Raw genomic sequence first — 23,276 nt, forward strand, 5'->3', positions numbered from 1 at the left:
CGGACAGAGAGCGAAATTCGAGGCGCTGATCTTCTCGTGATCACTTTCACTGTCAGGGACGTTGAGAGCGTTGAGAGGAATTGTGGAGCATTGCCATGCATTTCAGTCCAATCATGACTGGAGCATATCACACAATCTCCTAGGTGTCTGAACGGGCTTCTAGTTTAGCAATCAGCCTGGTTTTAGACGTTGGTTATTGATTTCTTATGCAACTTCATCACTACGTTTCTTGTTACACGTGGAGCTCGACCTTCCATTTTCATAGTGATAACTTATGTCTCTACTCCTTTTCCATGTTTTATTACTGGATCTAGGTGTTGCTAGGGCATCCATATCTTCCCAACGGACTGTTCAATATATCTTGATCTCCCTTGCATTCTCATGCCTGGTACGAAAAATGTCAACTTTCATGAAGGCGTCTATATAACAACCCCCAATCAATTGATACCCCTTCTCTTGTTGACGCACAACGAACGGAATCAGACTCCAGGGGAACACGCAAATGTCGTCTCCGGCCTGTGCGCCCTCTGGAACCCAGCCCATGTACCCATTTTGAGTCGTGGAGAAGCAGCGTCCAGGGGAGAACACGTCGAAAGTGTCTAGGAAGTCATTTGACGGCGCCAAGATTTTCTTTTTGCTAGAGTTGGTCTCTCGCATCGTTTTCATCATGTCTTGAAAAACAATGTAATCTCTTGCGTACTCGGCTGATAGTATTCGAGTATCGGGGTTTGGGTTCTTTTGTGCTAGGTGGTCGAAAGAAAGGGTCTTAGAGTAGACTACAAAGATATCCTCGTTTGTAGGATATCGTTTCAAGGACATGGCAAGGCTATGGGCTTTTGCTTCCCATTGTTGAAATCCGTCGAAGTACTTCAGATTCAGTTCCATTTCACCGTCAAGTTTTGCTGGTGGCATATCGACGTTTGCATCTATAACCTTCGCCACTTTATCCAGAAATACAGCCTTCACTTGAAGGCTCTCATCGGTGCCAAAATTCACCGTCTGCAGACCAGGAAGTGGAACCGTTATGGAATACGGAAAGGCTTTGACAAGTGGTTGGAAACCCAGCGCCTTGTGGAGATTGAAACGATTAAACTGTCTGAGATTTGGTGCCCAAGAGGGCAATTTGAAGCTCTCGGTTTCGTCCAGGTCATAATCACCTCTGGCACACGTTAAGAAGTCAAACGCAGCAAGATCCCCCTTCCTAAATGATGCGAGAGCATTTTTGGCAATGTTGATATGGACTGTTCGCATATCAAGAGAGTAGTCGATGAATTCAGGTCCTACATCGGATGCCAGACCAACCAGAGCAAAGATACTGTCTACCGGGAGGGTAGAATCGAAGGTCGCGGTTGCTACCACTAGCTCATGAAGCTTCATTTTTTGGGGCGATTCAAACTCCTTTTTCAAGCCCCAGAATAGGCCTGCATTAAGAACCGTTGGATGGGTTCGAGTCAATTTTATGGAACTTGGCGATAAGACCCAACTGCGGGAGAAGCGAAGAATACTGGCAGCCTGGAAGAATCTGACTCCTCCCTCCACGACAATGGGCCCAATGTATATCAAGCACGAGGTAGAAGCCACGAACTCCTGAACAACCCAAATCCTTCCGAACCAGTCTCTCATCAAAAGTTTCCAAAGTTCTGACTCGTTTTGATCCGGTTTCTCACCCTCGGATGCGATCATTCGGTCAGCAATTTTCATAGTCTCCTCGATTGAACTGAGTCCAGCGACAGCAGCACATATTTTCGACAACAATTCAACGCCTCGGAGGATGTCTTCTCCTGAAGATCCGAATCTTGTTCCCAGCCAAATAATTGTGCAACTTGCGTGGGAATATATCTCCATCATCCTCTTGACCTGAGCAGTCTTCTCAGCAATATTACTCTGATCAATACAAATAGCATCGATCCATAGAAGAGAGTTCTTCCTGATTCCATTGTTTGCGCGCAACTGAACAAGAGCCTCGTGTAGAGAGGCTGTCACCTCGAATCGACGATCGTTGCAAGCAATTGCCCTCTTGTCATTAGAATTTCCCCAAACATATGACAACGCCTGATATTCCACGTTGCTGTCCAGAGAACGTTGAACTAGCTTGCATTGGATTGGTTTACCGTTCTCTGGAGCGAGAAGCTGCACAAGGCGAATGTTTCGTCCTTGCAAAGGCTCGTCGTAGGAAAAAGGGGCCAAGGATTCAAGATATTTGCGTGCTTGGGCTGACCAAGAGCGCAGATGGCCTGGTCCAAGAGCCATGATTTGAAGAATGGCTTGATCAGTAACAACGGTATAATTGCAGAAGTCTGGGATGCCCAGGCTAAATGAGTCAACACAGTATAGAATGAGGCTGTGGCATACAAAGTTGATCAGCTGATAAGGCAACAAGCCAAAGCCTCGTGGGTGAGTAGTGCCCGTAACGAGTCCCACAAGCGAAAGACCATCATGAATTAAATAGCCTCTATGCTATCATTCTAGATTTTATATCTCCCATCGCGAGATAAAAAAGCGTAATCATGCTTTTGCACGTTGCTCTGTTCAAAATAACTTCAATGATAAGAGATTAAGAGGTATTGCGCCGCACCACCGCAGATCGTGCGCCGTATTGGGTTAAAACTAAGCCAATCAGCATCCAAAGTTTCCGAGCAAGCCAAGCGACTGATGGCGAGTTTCGAATCGGATGTAAGCGCTAGATGTCCTTAAAACGCCAGTCCGCCACCGTTTTGATATCAGACGGCGACCTTAAAGTTCACGATTCTTGAAGGAACTCGTTCATGATCAGAACCTACGGTAAGATGGCGCAGCAAACGGTCGCTGTTATCGGTGCTGGTGAGTTCCGGTTGCTCTACGACTATTTAATGCTAACCAAAATGTCCAGGCTCCAGTGGGTTGTCCATGCTGAAGAATCTCCGTGAAGATGGATTCAAGGTCACATGCTACGAGCGGAGGAGTCAAGTTGGCGGCTTGTGGGCGTACACAGATGACAAAAAGATGACAACAGCCCTTCCTAGTGAGTATATTGCCAGAAAGATGTAAGCGAGATCGCTGATAAAATTCAGCTACCACTGCGAATATTAGCAAGTATACCTGCGGCATGTCGGACTTTCCAATGCCAGACAGTACGTGGCTCAAATCTCTTCTTTCATGCGGGCTTTACTCACAAATATCTAGAGTATCCGCATTACTTGTCTCAATGGGACTTTCAAGAGTATATGGAATCATACGCAGTTCACTTTGACATGCTCAAGGATATTGTGTTCAATGCTCAAGTGAAGCAAGTATCAAGAAACAAAGACGACAGCAAGTGGCAAATAGACCTCGTTGTAGACGGAGAACCCCGAGTCGAAGAGTTCGACAAGGTAGCGTTCTGTCACGGTTACCAGACAAAGCCACGCGTGCCGGAGTATGACGGTGTCGAGAAGTTCGAAGGCACAATTATGCACACCCAACAGTTCAGGATGTAAGTGAAAGAATATTAACTCAATCCGTTCCGCACTCATCGTTGCAGGTCCGACGACTTCAAAGGAAAGAAGATTGTTGTCGTTGGGATATCCGCCACGGCCTCAGATGTCATAGCAGCGCTTCTACCCGTTGCATCGAAAATCTATATGTCGCATCGACGAGGAGCACTCATCGTCCCCAAATTTCGCAAAGGATACCCACCAGACTTGATGTCCAGTTGGCGACGACGTCAAATCACCCTCTGGCTCCAACGCACATTCCCAAATCTGACGAGGTGGCTACTTGACCGACTTATTGGGATCATGATCAAGCGAATGTACGGCGACCTCGATCCAGCCTGGGGATTATTACCCGCTCCATCTATCACTCTTTCGCCTCGAGCTGTATGTGACCATATTATACCATCGCTGAGAGATGGGTCCTTGACTTCGTTACCTGGAATCAAGCGCTTCATCGGACCTCGCTCAATCGAATTCACGAATGGGACGGTCCTCGATGATATCGACTATGTCGTATGTGCGACGGGTTACAAAGCTGACTTTGATGCTGCTCCATTCTTAGACAAAAGCCGACCATCCAACTATGGTGGTCAAGACTTCGTCCGACTGTGGATGAACCTCTTCCCTCCTAAATACGCTGACTCTATGGTCCTGCTTTGCTATTCTGCGTTCGGCAAGAACAACGGCTTCTCTTTCTCTGACGTGACCTCGATGGCAGTGAGCAACTTGTGGCGAGGTGTCGAGCCGTTCCCGTCATTGGAAGAGATGGAGAAGCAGATCGATCGTCATCAAGAGTGGGTTGCATCAAGATGGCGGCTGGACCACGATATGGATATCTCGGCAGTGAAGATTTGGGAATATCAACCTTTCCTGCATAAAGCTGCTGGCACAGGTATGGAGAATCTCGGTTGGGGTTGGAAAGGCTGGAAGTTCTGGTTCCGGGATCCGAAGATGTCATATCTGATTAATAATGGAGTTGAAACGGCGCACGCATTCCGGTATTTTGAGACAGGGAAGAGGAGGGCGTGGCCGGGAGCAAGAGATGCTATCTTGCATATGAATGAGCTGGTCAAGCAGTTCCCGATCAAAGAGGAGAAGAAGATAGAATAAGCGTGAGGTCTCAGAAACCCCAGTCTTTCATTGCCCTTCGTAGTAGCTGGGAATCACTTAATGTACGAACAGTTGTAGAATTTGGCCAATAGAAAAGTTGCAAGCTAAGTCAAAAACTGGTAAGTTGAATCTTTTTTTTTGAGAGGGGTAATATTTGATCCTCTAACCTATTCAGGTTTGGGTAAGCCCGGGACATTTATGCACCTTCTTGTGACGAATGCAAGGGAGCATTGCGACTGTATAACCGAGCACTAGCTCTGTCACTATGGAAAGCTTTGAAACTTAGCTAATAATACGTCTAGAAACATTTCTTGTCACGATCGCGTGCATTCCGGATCACGCCCGGCCACGGGTGGCTTGCGGATCAAAAGCAATGAGACACTGTCTCAACGACATTCGATTGTTGAGCTGCCCCCGGCGATGCCGCAAGTTGTGAATTTATGATTCGATTGAAAAGCGAGCTGTTTCTTGCTGTCGTCCTAGACCGGTAGATGTACGACGTCTTCTAGACTCCTCAAGCTGAGATCCAGCAAGGCTGGCTGATCTCGTCGATTTTACTGCATGGAAGCGTCAGGATGTGAACCTAGTGCAGATCTAGTGGAGCATGCATATCAGTCCACTCCACTCCACTCCTACTCTTTCCCATTGATTCTCGTTCTTTTGTTTCCCTTCCTATGGCTGAGACATGTGTTACTCTTAGTGGGAAAGTAAGATCTTACATTTAGGGGACCACAACATGGATTTTTGCAATATACTTCAAAGTCATATTTCCAAGCTCACAAGTGATGCTTGAAAGTGTGCATATCTGACTGTTCTTCTGCTTGTGGATTCTTCCCTCCCTTGCCAAATTCAACGATTGTCTCCAACTCGCAGTCATGGCAGAAAGAAAGCTCCCAGTTCAGCAATTGACGATTCTAGGTCACCATCAATCTCACCGCTTCTCCAATCAATTCGCTAACATCTTTTTCAGCATTATGTCGCTTTGCAGAGCCCTTGTCCATGCTATCCATCCTTCCCTACCTACCCGAGATGATTGAGAGTTTTGGAGTGGCAGAAGATGACATCGCGCTATGGGCCGGCGTTGCGGCCTCTCTATACTCTGCCTGCGAATGCATTGCAGCAATTCCTTGGAGCATATTGAGCGATCACTTGGGAAGGCGACCGGTCATTCTCGCGAGTCTTACTATCACCATGATTACAAGTCTACTTTGGGGCTTCTCGACCAATTTGACAATGGCACTCACTGCACGCGTTCTCGCGGGACTTGGAAACGGTGTAGCCGGTATTATACGGACCATGGTCGCAGAATTGTGTCCGTGGAAGGTTTGTTCTTGGCTATATACGATTCGTAGTTCTTGCTGACCTCGGTGTAGGAGCTTCAGCCAGTTGCGTTCAGCGTAATGCCAATTGTATGGAACCTAGGATCTATAATTGGACCTGCCTTCGGTGGCGCACTCTCGAATCCTTATGACAGGCTACCTGGAACTCCTGCTGGCCCACACTTCTTCGAAAAATTCCCGTACGCTCTGCCAAATGTAGCATCTGCGGGTTTCTTTCTGGGTGGAATAGTCATTGGTATATTTTTTCTCAAAGAAACACTCCCGAGTCGGAAGGACCACGAGGATGTCGCGTTAAGGATGGGCAAAAGACTGACGTGCAGAGCACACGAAGGTCTACGGAAAGTCAGATATCTGTTTATCCCAGGAAATGAGGACGAAACAAAGCCGTTGCTCAGCGGCTCGAGTAGTACGATGTTCGAGCCAAGCCTTGGAAGCGAGAGCAACGACGATATTCTAGAGGAAGAGGATGAAGATCAGAAAGGAATGGTGACATGGAGAGATGTCCTCTCAAAGCAATCTTCTCTTAATCTGGTTGCTTATGGTTTACTGTGCATGCACTCCATGAGCTATGACCAGATTCTTCCCGTATTCATGCATCATCCTGTTCAAAATCCGAACGATGCAGATGTCAGCCTGCCTTTCAAGTTTAGTGGTGGATTTGGCATCGGTTCGTCTCCATCTCCAAGCACCACAGGGCGCTTCTTTCCCTCATAAGCAACAAGCAAAGTTTTGGGCTGATACTACACAGACACAAGTCAGATAAGCACCCTTTTCACACTCTACGGCGTCGCAAGCATGTTTTTCCAATTCTTCATCTTCCCGCCTTGTGTCCGAAGATTCGGCACCCTCCGCTGCTTCAAAGCCTGCAGCGTCGTCTTCCCAATCGCTTACTTCATGACCCCATTCGCCTCCCTCCTTCCTGGCACCTTCAGCAAAGAAGCGGTAATACTTTTGATATGGTTTGTCAAGGGCTTGTGTACCAATGTTGCATTTCCAAGCTCAACAATCTTGCTCATGAATAGTGTCAGTAACCCACGATATCTTGCGAGATTTAACGGAGTCTCTGTGGTAGTGAGCTCTATTGGGAGAGCATTGGGACCTTCTATCATGGGTCCAATGTTTACATTTGGTGTCGATAAAGGGTATGTCATTGTACCATTTTGGACTTTGGCGGTAATTACGGCGCTTGGAGTGATTCCCGTCTTTTGTCTGAAAGATCCTGATGAGATGGAACGAGAAAATGAGTAATGCTGGTCATGATTATGATTATTTGCAACGAAAAGGTTGAAGAACTCGGCCGTGGCACTTCGGTTACGTCAGGCTCCCCGTGCCGCACGTCGGTTCGAGTTAGGGGCAAAATAAGCGCTAATGCTGCAAGGTTGTATTACTAATGAGCCATGATGAGAGTTGGAGAAATGGAAGTGCTGACCTACGAAATATCCCTCCTTTTCCAACAGAATTTCCATCGTGCCATGATCTTTGCCATCATTGGGTGCTCCAATGTAGATGCTATCCATCATTAGTCAAACAATTAGGACCTCCAGCCAAGATCCACGCTTCTATTTTTGTCTCTAATATCTCACGAGAGCCAGTGTTTTGCCTCTTTTATCTCCCTCAAAGCTGATCTTCCGATTTTATGCGCTCATCTCCCTATCCTCACCGAGTTACTGCCTTACAGCATGTCCAACAGGGAAGGAATCCTGGCCGGTCTGGGCCCTCTGCTATCTCCTAAAGCATCTATTGTCCTCCCTAGCGATTCCAAATTTGCCAGTCTTGTTGCTAGATGGAGAGAGTACGAAGCACCTAACATTGCTGTTGTGGTGTAGGCCGCCGTTGAATCCGATGTTCAGCAGACTGTGAGTGTGCATCATTCTCTCCGCTACAAGTCCACAATGTAGTTCTTCCACTTACGTATATCACAGGTGCGTTACGCCAGTGAACATAATATCCCATTTATTGCCAGAGCGGGAGGTCACGGCGCGACCAAGGCCCTCAGTCAGGCAAAGAATGCCATTCAAATCGACTTTCGATCTTTGAACCATATCAAGCTATCCGAGGATGGCCAAACAGCTACGATTGGCGGTGGAGCAAATGTGAGCGAAATTGTCAACACGCTCATAGGTTTGGGAAAGCGAACCGGTGAGTCTGTAGCTGAGCTTGATGAGAGTATCTGGATCCTAACGAGTCCATAAGTGACTGGCATCTGTGAATCCGTCGGCTTTTCTGCGCCGGCTCTGGGAGGCGGCCACGGTTGGCTCCAAGGCCAGTATGGACTCATGGCCGATCAAGTCATCTCAGCTCGCTTGGTACTCCCGAATGGTGAACTCGTGACGGTGTCGGAGAACTGTAACTCGGACCTATTCTGTAAGTCTCATGTTGTTGGAGGATAATTTCCTTCTCCTTATTGTTCCAGAGCCATGTTACAGATTTGCTGCTCTGAATGTACTCCTTGAACATGTATATTTATTCCCTATAACACACAACAGAGGTTTACTGACTTCGAAATTCTGTGTGCAGGGGCCATCAGGGGTGCAGGGCATAATTTTGGCCTCGTAACAGAGTGGGAATACCGTGTCTATGTTAACAGCGCTCCATCATGGTCTTGGGAGATCTTCGTCTACTCGGGAGACAAGCTCGAGGCTCTCTACGACCTAGCTAATAGATCGCTGCAAGGCCAGCCACCAGAACTCATCTATTGGGGATATATCATAAAAGTGCAAGAAATCGATCCTGATCATGTCAGCCGAATCCACGCCCAACTTTCTTGCATGCACTTAAAAGCTAATCATTTGGTAGCCCATACTATGGTTCGGCGTCATTTTTAACGGCTCACCTAACACAGCTAAAGAGTACGCCAAGCCGTTCCATGACATCGGGCCTCTTAGTGTACAAATCGGCCAAGGGTCGATACATGATCTTGCTGTTGCCACGTTCCAGGACGCAGACGGCCCGGGTTGCGCTTACGGAATGACCTCCCTCCGTTACCCTATCGGATTGAAATCACATAATTTGACGGCCATCAGGCAAGTGTACAATGAGATAGACGAGACATTCAAGAAAGTCCCTGAGATTTCTGGCTCCTTCTTCCTGCTCGAGGCCTACTCGACCCAGGCCGTGAAAGCCGTCGGCCCAAAGAGTACAGCTTTTCCGCACCGAGAAGACAATATACTGGTCACCTCGTACATCATGTATGCGCCCAACTCGGCCATAGACCATATTGCGCATGAATTTGGAAAAAGGCTGCAGAAATACTTACTGGAAGGAAGCGAGGATCCAGCACACCTCCGCGCCTACGTCAACTACGCCAATGGCAACGAGTCTTTGCAGGAGGTCTACGGATGGGAGGCATGGAGATTGGAGAAGTTAAGGAAACTCAAGGCTCAATGGGATCCCGAAAATAAAATGCGGTACTATGTTCCGATTGAATAAGAACTCCACTAGTCTAATTAATGTTCGCTTATGGAAAGGGGTAAATCCCTATTTTATTGTATAATTGGTTCGTGACATCGGTGATTGTGCAGTGTGGACTTAATTGTTACAATCTATCTCTGTTAGTAAGGCAGAAAACTAAATCCATCAAATTTATTCGTGTTCAAAATATTACAATGTTGAAAGTGTTGTAGTTTATCAAGACCATAAGCATACGAGCTAGGACACAGAATTGTAGATGTAGCTGGTGCTCTAACAGCAATGAATGTCTAGAATTTAACCTGACAAAGATCCACCTTGGAGTATGCCACTAGTGCAGTCCCAACGCGATTGAGGTACACTAGCAGCGTAAAGGTTTGGGGTGCTTAATCTCCCTCTTCCATGGGAATTTCCTTCTACTTCCTCTTTATATAAACCACATCAACACAACTCCAATACATTCTGCACTCATAACAAAACAAAATACCTCTCAAACACTCAACCTTTGCACTTCCGCCTCTGTCTTCAACTCAACCGAATTTAACTTGCGCCTCCGCATCAAAACCATAAACTCAACGATCGCAAACATGTGCGCCGAGCTCGCAACCAAGTTCAGCTACTGTGGCAGCACCGTCTACAACAAGACCTATTGCGCCACCTACAATGATTACAAGAATGGCCTTCTCCAATGGAGGATTGTCCCAACTTCAATGCACACTCGCAGAACAAGGAGGGCAAATGCTTCAAGTGCTATACTTGCACCAAGCCTGCTGAGAAGAAGCCTGCTGAGAAGAAAAAGTGTAAGTCTTGCGCTCGATTGCCCAACTAGTTATACTGATGTTGCACAGAATTGGTCCGGCAAAGTTTTGCGCTACCTCAATTCCAGTCCGTTGGTGGCCTTCGCGTGCTTTCTGATTTTGCGCGGTTCCTTTTCTTGGTGAGTAGTGTCTTGAAGCTTACCGTGATTACTACTAATATAAATAGGCATGAATGCGCAATCGCGGCATTATAGAGCATGTGCTCTTGGGGTAGATTTTCCTTTGGGAGATATGGATAAATGACATGGGATTGGCGATATGGTATTGAACTTTTGGGATCATGAAGCAGGTAGCGTGGCATTCTCTAATTCTCTGTTGAACGGCTTGGGACAGTCTTTCGTAGAATAGTCACCTCAAGGAAAACCGTCACAACAATTCTTTCCAGTTGCTAGTGATGGGAAACTTTATTTCTACTGATTGCCAATTCCAATCTCCACAATCCCTAGGGAGGCACTCCCTACTGAATGAGTACAGAATTCAATTCATCTGGAACACTACAAGTCGCTCAGGGCTTGTGAGGTTCTAGATGGCTGCAGGAGAATTCTTCGATCCGAGGATCTATCTCGTTCATTACAGCTTTGTTCCTAATGCCTCAAACGTTACGGCCAGCGCCCAGATGCGCCCAGATTCCGGCATCTATGTCCCGTTTCAGACGACTTCTGAGTTCTTCGGACGTCATGGGATTTCCATCCCGCTTTTTGAACCATGCATCCTCCTCCGGCGTATTTTCTCTTCCGAAGTACGCATTTTTGTAGGGATAGTGTCCAAATTGGTCTATTACGGGCTTATGAAGGTCCATGAGCTTGCACATCCAATACGCATACAACTGGACTGTCGCTCCAGCTCCAGGTGGTCCTTCTTTGAGCACCCTGGAAACACCATAAGTGTCAGACAAAATGAAGTCTCGCTCCGAACGGTGCGGATCAGTAGTCCCAGTCTCTTTTTCAATGATATTTCGAGTCTCTTCAGTGAATCTCAGCGCCCGTTCTGCGTCCGAGGGCTTGTCGGAGTGGACAAATGGGCAGATATACCAAGTCCGAGCAAGGACCCAGAAGTCGAGCGTAGCAAATGTCTTCCAGCGACTCCATGCCCACGGCTTCTGGTCCTCGGGTAGCGCGTCTAAGGTGTGCGCATATCTAACACTGATGATATCGAAAAATGCGCTTCGCCATCGGCCGTCAATGCCTCTCAATAAAGACCTGGTCATCTGGTCGAGAAGCAGCTGTAGTCCTAGCGCCTGACGTGGGAAATTCTCATCAGCGATGGGTGGCAGAAATTGCAATAAATCGGGTACAGATGCCAGCTCGAGCTTGCTGAGAGCTTCCAGAACAGGCCAGACACGCTCAACCAATCCGCTGGGGATCGGTGCTTTGCCTTTCCACTGCTTCTGGCCAACATCTTCAAAGTCAAGCGGCTCAGTCATAGAGAAAGGAAGTTTGGCATTGACGAGAGACTCAAAGAAATCGGGGGTAAAAAGAGTGCTCAATTGATCAGCCATTTCAATACGTCTTCCGATAATGTGGCGAAAGCTTAAAAAGCTAGAGAAGATGTTGACTTGAGTGAAATAAAGATGAGTGCAGCAGGCGAAATATCAATGATTGTATGGTAGGTCGCAGGCGGTTTAACGGGGAGCGAATGATAATAGGCAGTGTTGCGTGTTGCTGACATCGCATGCGACTTTGAGGCACTGCAGCGGAGCATGTTGGACAATCGTTTCATGCCTGGCGCCCCCTACAGATAGTTATATAGGAGGCCCGAGCCAAGCTTTTGTGTGTATTTACCCGCTTTCAATCTTCTCTGAACAAACACAACCCACTTACTACTCTAATTGAACGCTGTGCACGTGATGTCTCAAAAATACCAAGCTCTTCCTCAGACCGCCGACTTCGAGGCTCAGCCACTTCGCAAACAACAGTCTACCTGGGCTCGCTTGGCAGTCAAGTTCTGGGCGACAGCCACCGTGCTCTTTGCGCTGCTATCGGTATGGCTGGGTTCGCAGTTATATCTTGTGCAGAACCGCAGTTCGTTCGTACGGGGTTTCGAGCATGAACTCGACGCAGCCAAGCACTTGATCAAAATTGAGGAACGCTTTTCTCAGGGAAGCCCACGCTTCACTGAAGATGGTATTGAATACGTACCTCAGCCTGCAGATGGGATGCCGCGAACACAGTACGTTGGTGACCCGAGCGAAGAAATTGATAATGCATGGGATCGTCTACATCAAGGTGGGTGAAGCACCTAAATCGTAACACTCACATCTACTGACGACTTTTTGGACTTTCAGGCCGGTTCTTTCTTCTCTCGGAAGATGAGGCAAAGGACGCATGGGGTCCTGGATATGAGCAGTTCTACGCACCTGTGGCGGGGGGTAATGCTACCGAGTAAGTTACATGATAGAATTCACTCTCCCTGCGACGGTCTAACATTGACCAGGCTTGAAGTTACGCACGCACTTCACTGTTTAGACCACCTCCGAAAAGCATTCTACCCAGAGAAGTATCCGACTGATGCTATTCACGGTATCATGCACCGAGATCACTGCCTCGATCACTTACGGCAGATGGTGTTGTGCAATGGTGATTTGACTCCGATCCCAACTCGTTACTACAAAGCTCTAAATGCAAACTACATTGACTCGGACCGACCTCATACTTGTCGCAACTGGCCAAGTATTCGGGACTGGGTGTGGGAACGTTTTAATGGCAGCTTGGCTGTACCACCGATGAAGGAAGACCTATCTTAGTTTGATGGGAGCTTTCACTTCCTGGTTCATCCTAGAGAGAGTAGATTATATTCCTGGGAGCTAGCTTTCTATCTTTTTGACTTTCCTTTGCTTTGAACAGTTAAGTGAGTATGAAAGGCGCGAGCTGTTTTGAACTATTACAACAACAATGAATTTCTTTTCGTGGGGTTTCTACATATATAAGAATGTAGACAGGAATGATTCGCGTACCATCTTTCAATTACAGAATTTCAGTCACACTTGAGTAGGCACACTAGTTTACAAGTTCGTCTCAAGAAAGTCTCAGAGATGATTTATTTAGAACTATCAGCGCAGCTATTTAGGGAGGAAATGGCTCTGTAGTAACATTTTTGCCTTGATCCCGCATTGTCTTGATCAAGGCGCGACTATCACCACATTGCCGCACGTCATGTGTACCATCTATCGTCTGAGACCCACTGCCATTGCTTAAGAGTGTCTCTCGCTCGATAGTGCTATCTGCCCAACAGAGTATAGTCTGCATGTTGTTAAATTCAATGCCTCTTCAAAATGATCATGGAAAACTTGCCTTTCTCAGGTAGTCCATGCAATGTGGCCAGTGCGTATTATCTTTCTGGTCCAATCCAGGGTCTTTACCTTCGCGAGCCATTTGTATCGCATGCCGAAGGCTGGAGAGACAATGTAGTTGGTGGAACCTTATAACACTATCAGTTATACCATTTCAGAATCTGTCTCCTCTGGAACATTACTAACATCGAAAATGCTCCTGGCACTAGCTCACCACCGGAATCCTCGTCTGGAAGGAGAAGCACTTGAGACTGGCCGTCTTGGACCTCCCACAGTGCATCGTACTTGTGATCCACTGACATCAAGGCAGTATTGTGACCGTACGCGGCCTTGAACACCTTATTCACCTGGCAGTTGTTGTCGTGACTCTGTGGCTGCAACTGATTTAGGATTGCGACCATGAATATCACCATTGCGGTGGTCGATAACGCGCAGTATACTAATAGACATGCCGTTGAAATGCTGAAACCGAAACCCTTTGAGCGACGTAGAGCTACCGGCGAATATAGTGAGGAAGAGTCATCTGGCAGTAGGTGCTCATTCGACGAGTCCTCGGAGGAAACGCGATCGTACTTGGCCATGTTCTTTGTCAATAGCAGTTGACTCACCACGAGAAAAAAAAAAAGAACAGGAATTCAGGAAGAAAGCAGTTGCATGCTGTCGGCTGCGAGCAGAAAGGGGCGACTGATGGAGCCGAAGAAAGCCCCCTAGGACTGTACACCTTAGAGATAGAAGGCGCGATGCGGCGTAGAAATAGCATGATTCCCAATCCGACCCACTTGGTCAATTTGCAAATCTTTACAAGGTAGGCTGAGAAAAGCTAGGATCCGGGGTCGACCTGCAAAAATAAGCCTGGCCCCCAACATCTAAGCGCTTGACCAATTCGTAAGTCTTTACAAGCTAGATTCGGAAGCGCTAGGATGCGGCGCAGACGCGGTGTAAAGCATAAGCCCCAACACTCAGTCATTTGACCAATGATGATCGCTAAACCGTGGCCCCTCTTATATCGGAATAATTTATGATTCTTTACAAGGTAGATCGGGAAAACAATGCGGGGTAGATGTGGTGTAAAAATAAGCATGGCCCCCAACATTTACCTACTTGACCAATAACTATTATCATCCCTACTATACAAGAGCAATTATGAAACTCTTTACAAGATAGACCGAAAAGAGGGTACGGCGTAGACGCAGTAAGCAGGACCCCTAACATTCAAGTATTGGTACTCGGTAATCATTTTGACCTCCCCGCCCTCGCAAGCCCACAATAATAACCCTTCACATGTAAGCCGAGTATGCACCTCGGGTTCCCCAATTTGCACTTTCTTGGCTATGCAACATGTAAGATACATGCATGCAGATCTACCGATAATCGGGTGTCGATCATCGTTGCTGGAGCGGAGCCGAAACTGCGCATGCAGAATCTACCGAGGGCCGGGGTAAGGCTGACATGGCCCTTCCAATTATTTGAAATTATGTAGGTGAAGATACTGACGACGTCTTTTCTCCTGAAAGTGTGAAAGCTGACGGCATTATGCAGTGTCGTGAATGGGAATCAAGCAGAAGACTCCCGCTTAATTCGGGAAGTTTGTGTCTAAGTGCTGGTTTCTATGTCATTTACTGACATCATGTATAGAAACGTATCTCAACAAGCTGATGTCAACATTTCTGACCTGTTCCAAACCAGCTATGAAATTATGCGCATATTGAAACAAGCAGATTGGACAATAGTTTGAGCAGGTAGTATATTTTGTGATTATGAACATAATCTGAGTTGTCTAAACTACTCCCAAGCTCATTTTTGCCCCTTGCCTCGGTTCCCAGAGTCATCAACAAATCCCACCAAGCACCCAAGAGAGTAACACGGAGTCCGAGGGTCAAAAAGCAGCCTCGTCTCGCTCAGCACTCTTCAGTGTTTCTCTACTTATCTTCAACGGCGTTGTTGTCATTGTACTCTATACGAGCATATTAGATTGTTTCTTGTCTTCAGTAGCACAGCGTCTCAAACTTACCGAGAGAGGGCAAGGCACGCTTATCTTCGACAGCGTTATTATCATTGTACTCAAGGGACGGCAAAGCGCGCTTGTCCTCGACGGCGTTATTGTCGTTGTATTCAAGAGATGGCAATGCTCGCTTGTCTTCGACAGCATTGTTATCGTTGTACTCAAGGGATGGCAATGCACGCTTGTCTTCGACAGCGTTGTTATCGTTGTACTCTATACGAGTAAGCACATTAGCTTGCTTCTTTGCGTTTACTGGTGTAGCATCTCAGTCTTACCAAGAGACGGCATTGCGCGCTTGTCTTCAACGGCATTGTTGTCATTGTACTCCAGAGAAGGCAAGTTATGACGGGCCTTTGATGCTGTTAGCACTTGGTTACTTTCAATGGGTAGTGGTAGATATACTGGCTGAGGAAGAGCGATAGCGCCAGCCACAAAAAAGAAGCTGATCAAAGCAGGAATAATACGAGTGCTGTGCATGATGGCGAGAGTGTTGGGTTTTGAGAGACCGTAATGTATAACTGAGAGCAGAATTGGATTTTTCTGAGTATTGCTATGATCTGAATCGAAAGCTCTTGGAGTTCAAGGTTCACGAATTTGAATGCAGCTATCCGGACCTTTATAGTATTCAGTCTAAATTTGCGGCAGTGTATAAATGGATGCCCATAGAGAATGGATATTGTTTGACAGAAAAAGAAGTCATGTGCCTGTATCCTCAAGCAGAAGTGTCAACTTGCTAACTTGGTTGGTAAATTGCGAATTGTATTAGTTGATGATGTGCTAAGTGGCATTGATCAACCTTGTATGAAACAGGTTGTTTCCTACTGGTCTTCTCGTGTGCTTGGCCACATTGGATCATATACTAACAAAGCTAGCATGGATCTATTTCACGCCGCAAAAGCATAGTGGTGTGTTTCATCAAAGGCTGACGCAAGCAGCGGTCTGTAGGACCAAAGTTGAAGTTAACAAACCCCTCATCGCAGAACCTTTCCGCCCCCACCATGGCTGTGAACCAAGTGCCGGAAATACCACCAAAATGGGCATGGTTTGTGCATTGCCGCTCAGTATCCTGCTGATTTCCGTCGTGCTGATCTGATGAGATTTTTGATTCTATCTCTCTTCGTTTGAGACGGGTTTTGTTTGCCCTTAGCATCCATCATGAAAGACACTGAGTACAGCAAAATCTCGAGCCCGACAGAGTCGAGAGACTCAATCTCAGATGGCGACGATGAAGAGGGACAGACTTTGCTCTTAGGGAAGACACCACTGAGAGCTACACGTCGACCAACAAAGAATTTTATGATCTTCCTGTCGTCATTGAACTTTGTAGTCTTTATTTTTTCAAGCTTGCTCTTCGGAACCTGGTGTTACAACAACTACATTGTTCTCAATGCGAATTTCAGGAGAACTTCATCATACAGTACAACCTCAATCTCATAAATTGCCTTGCCAGATTAATTGTATTATGAGTATTGACTTTCAACAGCGCCGATTCATGACCGTATACGCCTCAATTCGCAGATCACCAAGATCAATGGCACCTTCTGGCCACCAGAGAACCCATCTATTGCGCGGCAAATCAACGATGAGACAGAAAGTGTATGGGAGGAATATGAAAAAAACAGAGTCATTCCCGTGACAGCAGCACAGCTTCGAGCAATGGGTGTAGACCCTTCTACTGCCGCCAAGCTAGATGATGAGGATTGGAGTCTTGGCGATGATGCTTATGTGGCAGTTCTCGATGTATTTCATCAACGTGAGTCTTCTCTACAGAATATCTTTTGCTGAAGATTATTTGAAGAGTAGTGATATATTGCTTCCTTTCCAAGAAATCTCTACTCTTTATGCAGATATATGGAGACATTTACTAATTTCGAGACTCTCCACAGTCCATTGCTTGAACACTCTCCGACAGATAGCATATGGTGACCTCTATCCAAAGGTTTCTGGTGGTCGTGACAGGCCCATCTGGAAATTTCATGTCGACCACTGTGTCGACATTCTTATGCAGGAGCTTCAGTGCAGTGGCAATCTCAACCTTGTTACTTACCACTGGGTTGAAAATCACGATAGACCATTCCCAATGTTCGGTATTAACCGACAGTGTGTCGATTTTGATGCTTTGACGAGTTGGCGTATTGAAAACACGATCGACGTTGACAGGTACAATAGCATTGTCAGGAAGCCACCCGGAGCCAAACAGTTGCCAGCTGCGGACGACTGGTACAAGTATAGGGCACCGGAACTTACGAATCCTAATCATCTGAACGGAGCAAATCCTGATGAGAAGATCATCTTGTAATGTGATTTTGGGAAAGATTTAGTTTGGGTGGCGAGGGTTTGGTGCGACTGAGATCCAGAGTTTAGGCGAGGCGTGGTAGATCTAGAGTTCACCTGTTATTTTCACGGCTGTAGTCATTCTGAATACATTCAATGACCACCCATCTTTTCAGCTCTGTGAACTGACTTGGCCTTAATCTTACGCTACACTTGATTTCCAGCAAACCTTTATTACGAAGATTAATGCCGTCTTCAAACAAACTGTGCATTTACGTGCCTTTGTTGTAGCATAACCAAATCTTTGTCGAGGAATAAGAACACGAACAAAGTCGATACTGGAGTCTGCGGAGAAGAAGAAGATCCCTAGGAATCTCTGATTTTATTTACATTTGACTCAAGGCTATGTCACATGCTCAGCCTTAACCCTCACAGTATCAAGTCAGCTATCTTTTCTTTGGAAAACCACATCTGCCATGCAGCGCGTGAATTTTCGTCTTCTTTCCATCCCGATCATGCCAAAGTGTCATGTTAACACAATGCTGCGTATGCTCAAAGTCATATATCGACACCTCGATTGGCCGTCCCGTCTTGTACGACCTTAATTGCATGTCCATCAGATATACGCAGTGCCGCAAATGGAACTCCCCGTCCGTCCATAAAGTCTTGTACTCTCCTCGCCTAGCTTCCTCCTCGGGCATCTCATACACCATATCTTCATCATGAAAATAAGTGTGATTGCCCTCTAGAAGATACCTATTCATCATCTCGTCGTCGTAACAGGACTCGTGAATCCAAGTCGAGAGCATAAGATCAAATACACAGCCCTTATCAAGGGCTTCCAAAGCTGTTTGACCACAGTTGCTCCATTCCGAGAAACTGATGTCGGGATTTGCTGAGTCACTGAGGGGCCTTAAGTTGTGATACTCGACGTGGTTGCCTTTGTTGAGAAAAAAGATGGTAATGAATATGCTCGACGTTATCAGAAGGATAAAGACGGCGAGAACATGGAAGTGGTGAGTTTTGTGAGATCGAGACTGGAAGCGCAGTTGGGAGGCGTGGTGTTGGTCGTCACCCTCTTCATCGGAGTTTAGTTTCTTGTAGCCGCCACGCAAGCTGTCTTGCAGTCCTGAGGGTGCTTCCGCTTGCTTGAGAGCCATCATAGGAAGTAATCCAAAACGAAAAGTTTCGTATATAGTTGGAGTATGGACATGGAAATGTTCAGGGCCAAAAGGGTAAACGTGGAATACATTCACCGCATCACAGACTTGAGTACAGTACATGGAAGAGAAGTGGGTAGTACAGTATCAGTCAATCTTAAAACCTTAATGTTTAATTCTCGCTTGGAACCATCCAGCCGGTCTCAAATCTCAGCTCAGAAGTGTACAGAAGTTTGACTTTCAGAACTCCACCCCTTGTGGAATCCTGCCACTCACAAGTACTCTATCGGCTAAGCGAGATTTGGAATCTAACTGTTCAAGTCGAGTTGATAAAGTAGTCAGAGTATCTATGACGTGACCGCTGACGCCTTTGGGGGCTATTACCTTTGGCATAACCGCCTCTCTCTCCCGCTAAGCGCTGCTTTTTCTCCGTCTTTGATATGAATAATTCTTCCTGTAGCACCACAGGGTTTGATAGTCGCCCTTCAAAATGCCAACCAATTTACCTAATACATTCAAAGCTTCAAAGCTGTCAGACGGCGTAAAAAGGCATTGTAAAAAATTCTTCACCGCTCCTAGCGTAGATTGATCAGCATTACACCATTTGATAGTCGCGCTGCACGCGCTCTACAGTAGAAAGTCAGACCATTTGCCTATTACGTTCAATGCTGTTGCCCGAAACATTATGAATCCTGTGTCACTCATAATAACTATTTGATTACTGGTAGCATATCCGATGCTATTTTACGGCGTAGATCGGCAATGCAAAGGGCTCTTTACGACAGGTCTACCGCTATTGGTATCAATGGACCAGCCTACCTAGGCAACTTCCACAAATACCTCACTTGATATAGCCATTAAACTAAAACTTCCCAATCTTTGAAACGGTGTAAATCAGTATTGTGAAGGGAAGGGTTCTTTACGGTAGCTTTACTGCTATTGGTATGAATTGATCACAATAATCAACTTCCCCACAAATTCCGCGTCACTTGATATAACTTTGGCCAACATGTCGGGCGCTGTCAGACGGCGCGAAAGAGGCATTGCGAAGAGTTTCCTATTGCTATTGGTTACAGCAAAACTTTATGCGTGTGATGAAGTTTTGTCACGCAATTAGTACCTTGCTATAAGTTGATCGATATAACTACCGCAAATACTGCGTCACTTGCATAACCGTTTGCCGAACATGCCCGACGCTGTCAGACGGCGTACATATGTACTGCGGAGGTTTCTCTACCACGATTAGTGTACATTGATCTGCATAAATTCCCCACAAATGCCAAGGCGCAGTCGTGGTTGGACCTGCAGGTTGGTAGTCGTGCCGCTCTCTTACGCCGTCCCTCCTCCGCCCCCAACTCTCAACACCCCCCGGCTCCTGGACCGTCTGTGCCACAATCACGAGTTTCAGATCAATTGCTCGCCATAGCAAGCGGGCTCTTTGTTCTACCTAGTCTCGCGTGTAGGGAGACAAACTCTCTCTTTTCTCTTGTTGTCAATTTTCCAGATCGTCAAAATGGAAGAACAAAAAGACAAACTACTTGACAATTATCGCCAGTCTCACGAATATGAGACAGAAGACTCTCTTGATGGCATTGAAGCCACATATTTTTCCTCAAATAAGGGCGACAAGCCTCGAGTGAAGAAACGTACCATCCTTTACTTCATCACTGGCCTATTATTCGCGGCTATTTTCTACTTATCAGGTCTTTACACTCCAGTCATCGGATCCGGCCCATATCTTTACAAGCCATATGGCTCCGGGCACTGTGGCAATTCATCGGAGGAAGCGACAAAGAATGGCTGCATCATGGACCTCATCCCAGGCGGCTGGGTGCACCCAGACTGCTATGACAAGGAACTCGAGACAGAATTCCTGGAATACGGTGACTGGCACTGGTACGCCGATCCATGGGGCAACGAGGAGTTATCACAGGAACACATGAGACGAACAGGCGGTCCCAGTCCCGTGTACGTTTCCATGGAGTATCATGACGCGCACTGTTCCTTTACCTGGAGAAAGCTGCACCGAGCAATTCTTCGAGGAACGCCGATTGATAGCCAAATTGGTCAATATCAGCATACCATGCATTGTTCGACGGCCTTGTCGATAGCGAGAGATGCTGAGAAATATCCGGAATGGAAGGCACCTGCTAGGTTCTTCAATGTGTTTACGTCTTGCGAGCTGCCTCAGAAGTGTAAGTTGGATGTATGCCCAGTGACTGCATTCAAGAGCTAACGGGGAGTCAATATAGTCAAACCGCCTAAGAAGATGTTGGAAGGGAATGGGAGCAAGATGGGATACTGAGCTTTTGCCGAGGATCAATTACCTAACTAGTCCGGAAACACTTCTACCTATAACTTGAATGTATTCTTCAAAGGTTTCATCTCAAGGTCATAATCACTGAAGTGACTTCGCGCCATGACTCTTTAACAGTATTTCTGCTTATTCAATACAACAGCTTTGTCTCTCGAAGTATCATGATACAGCCCTCGAAGCTAAGGGAAGCATCGTAAAGGAAAACGTTACCTAACATGAAGGGTTGCTTATGCTACCACGTTAACTCCAACCTATAACGATCACTCCCCTCTTCACTCTCATCAGCCTCCTTCCACTTTTCAGTCCCACCACTCACCCCCTCAGCACCAACTTCCCAGCTCCCAGTCTCTACCATCTGAACCCAGTGTACCAACACCCGGAAAAGTTCCACTTCGTGCCGTAAAATGAATGGATTGCAGCTCGTCTGATACAGGCCAGCTGCCAACCCCTCTCCGTCGACATCCTCCAGAATGAATCCATCTGCACTCTTCGCGTGATGCTCAGTCTCTTCTCCGTCTCGGTCGATGATTTGTCGTGGTAGAAGCAAGCGACATGAATCATCGAAATCCCCGCCTTCAAGCTTGCTTTCACTGATCCAGAGTCCTGAACGATATGAATTGAGCGTTTCGTCATATGGATAGTTGAATGGGTTGTGATTGTTTTCTGGGAATGTTGTCTCGTCCTCGTTGTTGGCGGGAAAAAGCAAGACGGGGTTGTAGTAACTACTGCTATGAAAATCGATGTTTCGAAATGGCTGATTTGATAATAATTCAGGTGTGGGGAGGAGCAATCCTGGGGCTAAGAATTTGAGCTGCGACCGAGTTGGATGAGCCATTTGCTGGAGAAACTTAATAACGAAGCAAAATTCAGATGCTTGATTCGAGGAAATCAATGCTGAGATGGCTTGACTGAAGTCTTCGTCTTTCGCTTCCGTGATAGGGTTTTGTTCTCCCAGTTGGCTCTTCGCTGGTGGTGATGAAGGAGGAGATTGCGATGCTGGGCTGGGCATTCGTGCTTCGATTGCTCGAAGCAAGTTTTGATACACACTGAGGGTCCTCTCGAGAATTTTGTTGCTATGCGATTGAAGGATCCAAGGTTTTCGCTCCATCTTCACCTTCTCATCTTCTCTCAAGTCTTCGTCGACAGGATCGTCCGAATCATCCCCAGCGTCATCACCTGTCATGATGACTTTTTCAAGCTCGATCATGTCGAGATACTGCTCCAAGATCACCTGGAGAGGCATCCATAGTCTCTCTTCCTCTGGGACAATCGTATCATCGATCGTGATCGAGAATACGGTTCTAGCTTTCTTCGTCTGCTGATCAAATCTAACTTACTGGTTAGCTGATGCAAACAAGCATTCATCTTTTACTCACATAATTCCACAAGGATGAGTCTTCAAATCCGTGACATGATACAAAAGCACGTATCTCGGCGGATCCTCATCCAGACCTTCCAGAATGAAATTCTCTGAAAGTATCGTCTCCGGGATAGCCAGGCCTTGGATGTAGTAAAAGAAGTTCTGGTATGGTGAATCGGATCCTGTTTCGTCAGGGTCGGGTTGCAAAGCTCCTTTCAAAAAGTCGATGACTTCGGGTATCAGACGAGGAGTGAGGTCTTGTTCGTCACAATCCGCACCGTACATCTCCCACCACGTCTGCATCTCATCGCCCTCGGGGTTCTGACCACTACCTCCCCAGCCTATTCGTGTGATCTGGTTGTGTAGCTCAATGCAACGGTCGACGTCGAACGCGGGTGATTCTAGCTCTGCAGACATACTTGGTAAGGGTTGTATTGAAGAATGAAAAAGCCTGAAAGATTTCTCTATCGCCAGGCGGAATATACCACAGCAGGTATCAAGCAAGAGATTTCCTCAAGAGATTGATATAGAGGGGCTCTCATACGAAGTCGGTGTGATATTTTGGTTGAGGTTGAAGTCGAAAAACACCTAGGATTGAAGTCCGGCTTCCACGCTAACAAATTAACCGCTCCGCTGAAGCGAATTTGGCAGGGACATTCAGGAGCATTTGGCGAGGCGGCTAGGCTCAATGCGAAATAACAACACCAAATGCAGCACGTTTCGGTTTGTCGTTCTTCTCATAATCT

General features: G+C 46.6%; 12 protein-coding genes across 12 annotated transcripts; 6 read left to right on the top strand and 6 right to left on the bottom strand.

The window, feature by feature from the left end:
* Positions 1-260: 260 nt before the first annotated feature.
* Positions 261-2,513, bottom strand: LY89DRAFT_687436 (HET-domain-containing protein). Its single transcript, XM_018215499.1, has one exon. The coding sequence runs from the start codon at positions 2,248-2,250 to the stop codon at positions 352-354; it is 1,899 nt and encodes a 632-aa protein (XP_018067611.1). The 5' UTR covers positions 2,251-2,513; the 3' UTR covers positions 261-351.
* A 273-nt stretch (positions 2,514-2,786) lies between these two features.
* LY89DRAFT_699156 (putative dimethylaniline monooxygenase) lies at positions 2,787-4,562 on the top strand (the record flags this gene model as incomplete). The annotated part of the gene is made up of 5 exons (XM_018217036.1): positions 2,787-2,820; positions 2,870-3,001; positions 3,051-3,110; positions 3,163-3,451; positions 3,500-4,562. 5 exons carry the CDS (start codon positions 2,787-2,789, stop codon positions 4,560-4,562), a joined length of 1,578 nt encoding a protein of 525 aa, XP_018067612.1.
* A 768-nt stretch (positions 4,563-5,330) lies between these two features.
* Positions 5,331-7,297, top strand: LY89DRAFT_622047 (putative MFS transporter). Its single transcript, XM_018210959.1, has 4 exons — positions 5,331-5,480; positions 5,533-5,885; positions 5,936-6,569; positions 6,651-7,297. The coding sequence occupies exons 1-4, from the start codon at positions 5,438-5,440 to the stop codon at positions 7,148-7,150; spliced, it is 1,530 nt and encodes a 509-aa protein (XP_018067613.1). The 5' UTR covers positions 5,331-5,437; the 3' UTR covers positions 7,151-7,297.
* Positions 7,298-7,581: 284 nt separating this feature from the next.
* Positions 7,582-9,331, top strand: LY89DRAFT_784993 (FAD-binding domain-containing protein; the record flags this gene model as incomplete). The annotated part of the gene is made up of 6 exons (XM_018222842.1): positions 7,582-7,677; positions 7,729-7,758; positions 7,825-8,041; positions 8,096-8,266; positions 8,420-8,640; positions 8,699-9,331. 6 exons carry the CDS (start codon positions 7,582-7,584, stop codon positions 9,329-9,331), a joined length of 1,368 nt encoding a protein of 455 aa, XP_018067614.1.
* Positions 9,332-10,632: 1,301 nt separating this feature from the next.
* On the bottom strand, positions 10,633-11,747 carry LY89DRAFT_687437 (uncharacterized protein). Its single transcript, XM_018215500.1, has one exon. The coding sequence runs from the start codon at positions 11,624-11,626 to the stop codon at positions 10,721-10,723; it is 906 nt and encodes a 301-aa protein (XP_018067615.1). The 5' UTR covers positions 11,627-11,747; the 3' UTR covers positions 10,633-10,720.
* A 121-nt stretch (positions 11,748-11,868) lies between these two features.
* Positions 11,869-13,198, top strand: LY89DRAFT_721308 (uncharacterized protein). The gene is made up of 3 exons (XM_018218631.1): positions 11,869-12,353; positions 12,413-12,509; positions 12,562-13,198. The coding sequence occupies exons 1-3, from the start codon at positions 11,975-11,977 to the stop codon at positions 12,869-12,871; spliced, it is 786 nt and encodes a 261-aa protein (XP_018067616.1). The 5' UTR covers positions 11,869-11,974; the 3' UTR covers positions 12,872-13,198.
* Positions 12,914-13,998, bottom strand: LY89DRAFT_753858 (uncharacterized protein; the record flags this gene model as incomplete). The annotated part of the gene is made up of 3 exons (XM_018221297.1): positions 12,914-13,390; positions 13,415-13,545; positions 13,604-13,998. The coding sequence occupies 3 exons, from the start codon at positions 13,996-13,998 to the stop codon at positions 13,191-13,193; spliced, it is 726 nt and encodes a 241-aa protein (XP_018067617.1). The 3' UTR covers positions 12,914-13,190.
* Positions 13,999-15,156: 1,158 nt separating this feature from the next.
* Positions 15,157-15,994, bottom strand: LY89DRAFT_784996 (uncharacterized protein). Its single transcript, XM_018222843.1, has 4 exons — positions 15,822-15,994; positions 15,695-15,770; positions 15,429-15,632; positions 15,157-15,371 (listed from the first exon to the last, which is right to left on the bottom strand). Exons 1-4 carry the CDS (start codon positions 15,894-15,896, stop codon positions 15,337-15,339), a joined length of 390 nt encoding a protein of 129 aa, XP_018067618.1. The 5' UTR covers positions 15,897-15,994; the 3' UTR covers positions 15,157-15,336.
* Positions 15,995-17,064: 1,070 nt separating this feature from the next.
* LY89DRAFT_753865 (uncharacterized protein) lies at positions 17,065-17,788 on the top strand. The gene is made up of 2 exons (XM_018221298.1): positions 17,065-17,172; positions 17,306-17,788. Exons 1-2 carry the CDS (start codon positions 17,076-17,078, stop codon positions 17,716-17,718), a joined length of 510 nt encoding a protein of 169 aa, XP_018067619.1. The 5' UTR covers positions 17,065-17,075; the 3' UTR covers positions 17,719-17,788.
* A 351-nt stretch (positions 17,789-18,139) lies between these two features.
* Positions 18,140-18,948, bottom strand: LY89DRAFT_753870 (uncharacterized protein; the record flags this gene model as incomplete). The annotated part of the gene is made up of 1 exon (XM_018221299.1): positions 18,140-18,948. Exon 1 carries the CDS (start codon positions 18,854-18,856, stop codon positions 18,140-18,142), a length of 717 nt encoding a protein of 238 aa, XP_018067620.1. The 5' UTR covers positions 18,857-18,948.
* A 1,411-nt stretch (positions 18,949-20,359) lies between these two features.
* Positions 20,360-21,158, top strand: LY89DRAFT_784997 (uncharacterized protein; the record flags this gene model as incomplete). The annotated part of the gene is made up of 2 exons (XM_018222844.1): positions 20,360-21,048; positions 21,106-21,158. Exons 1-2 carry the CDS (start codon positions 20,367-20,369, stop codon positions 21,156-21,158), a joined length of 735 nt encoding a protein of 244 aa, XP_018067621.1. The 5' UTR covers positions 20,360-20,366.
* A 233-nt stretch (positions 21,159-21,391) lies between these two features.
* Positions 21,392-23,086, bottom strand: LY89DRAFT_784998 (uncharacterized protein). Its single transcript, XM_018222845.1, has 2 exons — positions 22,547-23,086; positions 21,392-22,498 (listed from the first exon to the last, which is right to left on the bottom strand). The coding sequence occupies exons 1-2, from the start codon at positions 22,945-22,947 to the stop codon at positions 21,403-21,405; spliced, it is 1,497 nt and encodes a 498-aa protein (XP_018067622.1). The 5' UTR covers positions 22,948-23,086; the 3' UTR covers positions 21,392-21,402.
* Positions 23,087-23,276: the final 190 nt, after the last annotated feature.

The sequence above is a fragment of the Mollisia scopiformis genome (assembly GCF_001500285.1).
Source record: "Mollisia scopiformis unplaced genomic scaffold LY89scaffold_19, whole genome shotgun sequence".
In the NCBI taxonomy this organism is placed as follows: domain Eukaryota; kingdom Fungi; phylum Ascomycota; class Leotiomycetes; order Helotiales; family Mollisiaceae; genus Mollisia; species Mollisia scopiformis.

Coding starts and splice junctions, on each gene's coding strand:
- LY89DRAFT_687436 (XM_018215499.1), bottom strand. CDS start 2,250: ATGGCTCTTGGACCAGGCCATCTGCGCTCTTGGTCAGCCCAAGCACGC.
- LY89DRAFT_622047 (XM_018210959.1), top strand. CDS start 5,438: ATGGCAGAAAGAAAGCTCCCAGTTCAGCAATTGACGATTCTAG. Junction 5,886..5,935: donor CAGAATTGTGTCCGTGGAAG/GTTTGTTCTTGG, acceptor ACCTCGGTGTAG/GAGCTTCAGCCAGTTGCGTT. Junction 6,570..6,650: donor TAGTGGTGGATTTGGCATCG/GTTCGTCTCCAT, acceptor GATACTACACAG/ACACAAGTCAGATAAGCACC.
- LY89DRAFT_687437 (XM_018215500.1), bottom strand. CDS start 11,626: ATGGCTGATCAATTGAGCACTCTTTTTACCCCCGATTTCTTTGAGTCT.
- LY89DRAFT_721308 (XM_018218631.1), top strand. CDS start 11,975: ATGTCTCAAAAATACCAAGCTCTTCCTCAGACCGCCGACTTCGAGGCT. Junction 12,354..12,412: donor ATGGGATCGTCTACATCAAG/GTGGGTGAAGCA, acceptor TTGGACTTTCAG/GCCGGTTCTTTCTTCTCTCG. Junction 12,510..12,561: donor GCGGGGGGTAATGCTACCGA/GTAAGTTACATG, acceptor AACATTGACCAG/GCTTGAAGTTACGCACGCAC.
- LY89DRAFT_784996 (XM_018222843.1), bottom strand. CDS start 15,896: ATGCACAGCACTCGTATTATTCCTGCTTTGATCAGCTTCTTTTTTGTG. Junction 15,771..15,821: donor CTATCGCTCTTCCTCAGCCA/GTATATCTACCA, acceptor ACAGCATCAAAG/GCCCGTCATAACTTGCCTTC. Junction 15,633..15,694: donor GCGCGCAATGCCGTCTCTTG/GTAAGACTGAGA, acceptor TTACTCGTATAG/AGTACAACGATAACAACGCT.
- LY89DRAFT_753865 (XM_018221298.1), top strand. CDS start 17,076: ATGGGTGTAGACCCTTCTACTGCCGCCAAGCTAGATGATGAGGATTGG. Junction 17,173..17,305: donor TCTCGATGTATTTCATCAAC/GTGAGTCTTCTC, acceptor GACTCTCCACAG/TCCATTGCTTGAACACTCTC.
- LY89DRAFT_784998 (XM_018222845.1), bottom strand. CDS start 22,947: ATGTCTGCAGAGCTAGAATCACCCGCGTTCGACGTCGACCGTTGCATT. Junction 22,499..22,546: donor ACTCATCCTTGTGGAATTAT/GTGAGTAAAAGA, acceptor CCAGTAAGTTAG/ATTTGATCAGCAGACGAAGA.